The sequence below is a fragment of the Phycodurus eques genome, chromosome 5, assembly GCF_024500275.1.
Source record: "Phycodurus eques isolate BA_2022a chromosome 5, UOR_Pequ_1.1, whole genome shotgun sequence".
Taxonomy (NCBI): domain Eukaryota; kingdom Metazoa; phylum Chordata; class Actinopteri; order Syngnathiformes; family Syngnathidae; genus Phycodurus; species Phycodurus eques.
Window position 1 is genome coordinate 11,445,570 of NC_084529.1, and position 2,354 is coordinate 11,447,923.

Consider the following 2,354-nt stretch of genomic DNA (forward strand, 5'->3'; position numbering starts at 1 on the left):
GATTTTTTGTTCACTAACAGTTTTTGTGTTGTTGTTTTTTTTTTTTGTCAAGCCGTCCGTCCAAATCTAATCTTAACCAATTTGGGAAATAGGAAGCACACTAATTCTTCCTGACTCATGACAGCAAAGCCACCAGACTTGCCACAAATCACTACGACAACAAGCATGGTAAGTTTGGATAAAATGTTAAACTTTTCAAACTTTTTTTTATTTATTTCAAATAACTTTGTACTGTACTAGATATTTTAGGGCATGAAAAAAGAAAAATAATGTAGTATACAGTCATATGGGTGCATATGGCCACAAAAATAAGTGCTTCAATATAATGGACGGCCCCCCTATTAGTCCGTTACATCGAGGATCCTCTGTATAAGCATAAACGTGAATTAAAGGGTTTTAGTTGGACTAACACTAGGAGGATCTCAATCTTGCAAATTGGTAAAAGTTTAAATTTCATAATTACATCATCAGATTACCCTCCAGTTTGGCTTTAGGACGAGTGCAGCAGCAAACACAAACCTCACTAATATTACATTCACTCTATGGCCAGGTTTAAGAAAATCCATTAGGCAAAGCATTTAGTCACAAACCAACGTGACTATTTCGACTTGCACATTTCCCTGTGAAGCCAATGACGCTAAAATCTGACACGGCTGGCTACGATTACGGATCAGTTAGCAGAGCATTGTCAAGAAAATCTACATATTATTACGAAACTAACGTCTCCACATAACCAAAAGACAGTCGCGAGTAATTGTGTCAATCTGTTATGTTAATTTTAAATGAATGAAATCGTTATTGTTCGACGCTAAACAACCATGCCATACTAAGCTAGGCAACAATCCGGTTAGCGAGCGTTTCATTAGCTTCTGCGGCCTAGACTAGCGCGTCCACTTTCCATTCGCGGTCAAACTCACCAGTGCTGTGACCAGGACGGTCGAGCTTTAGAATATCCCGGAGATGCTGTGTGGCACCCTCAACATCAATACTAGCGTTGAAAGCCATGGATGAGGGAATGGGGATATTGTGTATAAGAAGGGGGGGAGCAATACTTTCGGTTTGAAGTGACGCTGTCACGATTCACTTAGTTCACCCGGAGCAACCATCTAAACTTCCGGTGTGCCCGATTGACGCTCCGACTGGTACTTGTGCATGCTAATACGTTCCTACCTGTTTGTACGACTGGGCAGTTATCAAGCAAATGTTATCTCTGTATTCTGACTACATTTTGCACATAGTGATCCTGTTGCAAACGATTGTGTATAAATCAGATGTTGCACAAGTACTCTCACCTTCTTCGGAAGTAGAAATACCTGAATGTGGTTAAAGAAGTCCTGATTCAACCCCTGTACTTAAAAAAAAAAACAAGTAGACTCATAATGTACTTAAGCACAATTTTTTTTCTAAATATTAATTATATCCGGTTGTATTCAGAAAAAAAGGTTTCCCTATTTTATTAACTTAAATAGTACTCTTACTAAGAAAAAAAAATCACATACTATACTTTTAGACTGAGATTATTTGAATGGCAACAGCTCGTTGTTTTTAGGCTTGCACAAAACATCACGCATTCGTCATGAATCATTCTTGTAGCTACCAAAATCAAACAATTCTCCTAAATAAGGCCATGGATAGGGAATATCTTGCTTCTCAAAAAAAAAAAAAAAAAAACAGCCATTGTGGTTTACTCTTCCTGCTTCACGTTTCACAATGTCGCTGCTATAAATTATTTCTGCAATTCAATTATTTAATCTTTCTTTTGTCATTTCATCAATGTTGAAAGTAAGAAGTAGAGAGTTCATATATCTGTTTTCAATTGTAGAGGGTGAAAGTAAAAAGTCATTGGAAAAAATAAATGCTGAAATACAGAGACCATAAAAATTTAATTTAAGTGCAGTCACAAAGTACTTACTTCGTTACTTCCACCCACAGGTAGGCTATAAATGTACTTGTCTCACAACCTTTACACAGTATACTTCTACTTTTTTTAATTTAGTGTGTTATTATTATTTTACTGTTGCTATTGATTCTCCGAGGCACAGTGCACAAGGCCAGGTGGGCATGACTGCCAGCTGCATTCTTTTTTTTGGGGGGGGGGCATGTTTTTCAATACACCACAAATTCTGCATAACAATGGCCACAAACTTTCTGCCTGTCAAGTTTTATCACAAATGGCCTCATAATGAATTTGCTGAGAAACAGTTGCACGAAAAATATATGAAAAACATTTGAAATTATCAGGATTTCTGCATAAATTACTTGTTCTAACAGATTGAGGTCAGGAATCAGATTTTCTTCATGTGAGCCATTCAGTTGTTGATTTACTTCTGTCCAGTAGGTCGTTGTCGTGTTGC

The 2,354-nt window shown here is 37.2% G+C and overlaps 1 protein-coding gene across 1 annotated transcript in view; it reads right to left on the minus strand.

Moving 5' to 3' along the window:
- The window catches only part of edc4 (enhancer of mRNA decapping 4), an 80,663-nt gene extending 79,556 nt beyond the window's left edge, over positions 1-1,107 (minus strand). The window contains 1 exon segment of the mRNA XM_061677481.1: positions 918-1,107. Within this exon segment, the coding sequence (XP_061533465.1) occupies positions 918-1,005 (88 nt within the window). The 5' untranslated portion in view covers positions 1,006-1,107.
- Between the last annotated feature and the right edge of the window lie 1,247 nt (positions 1,108-2,354).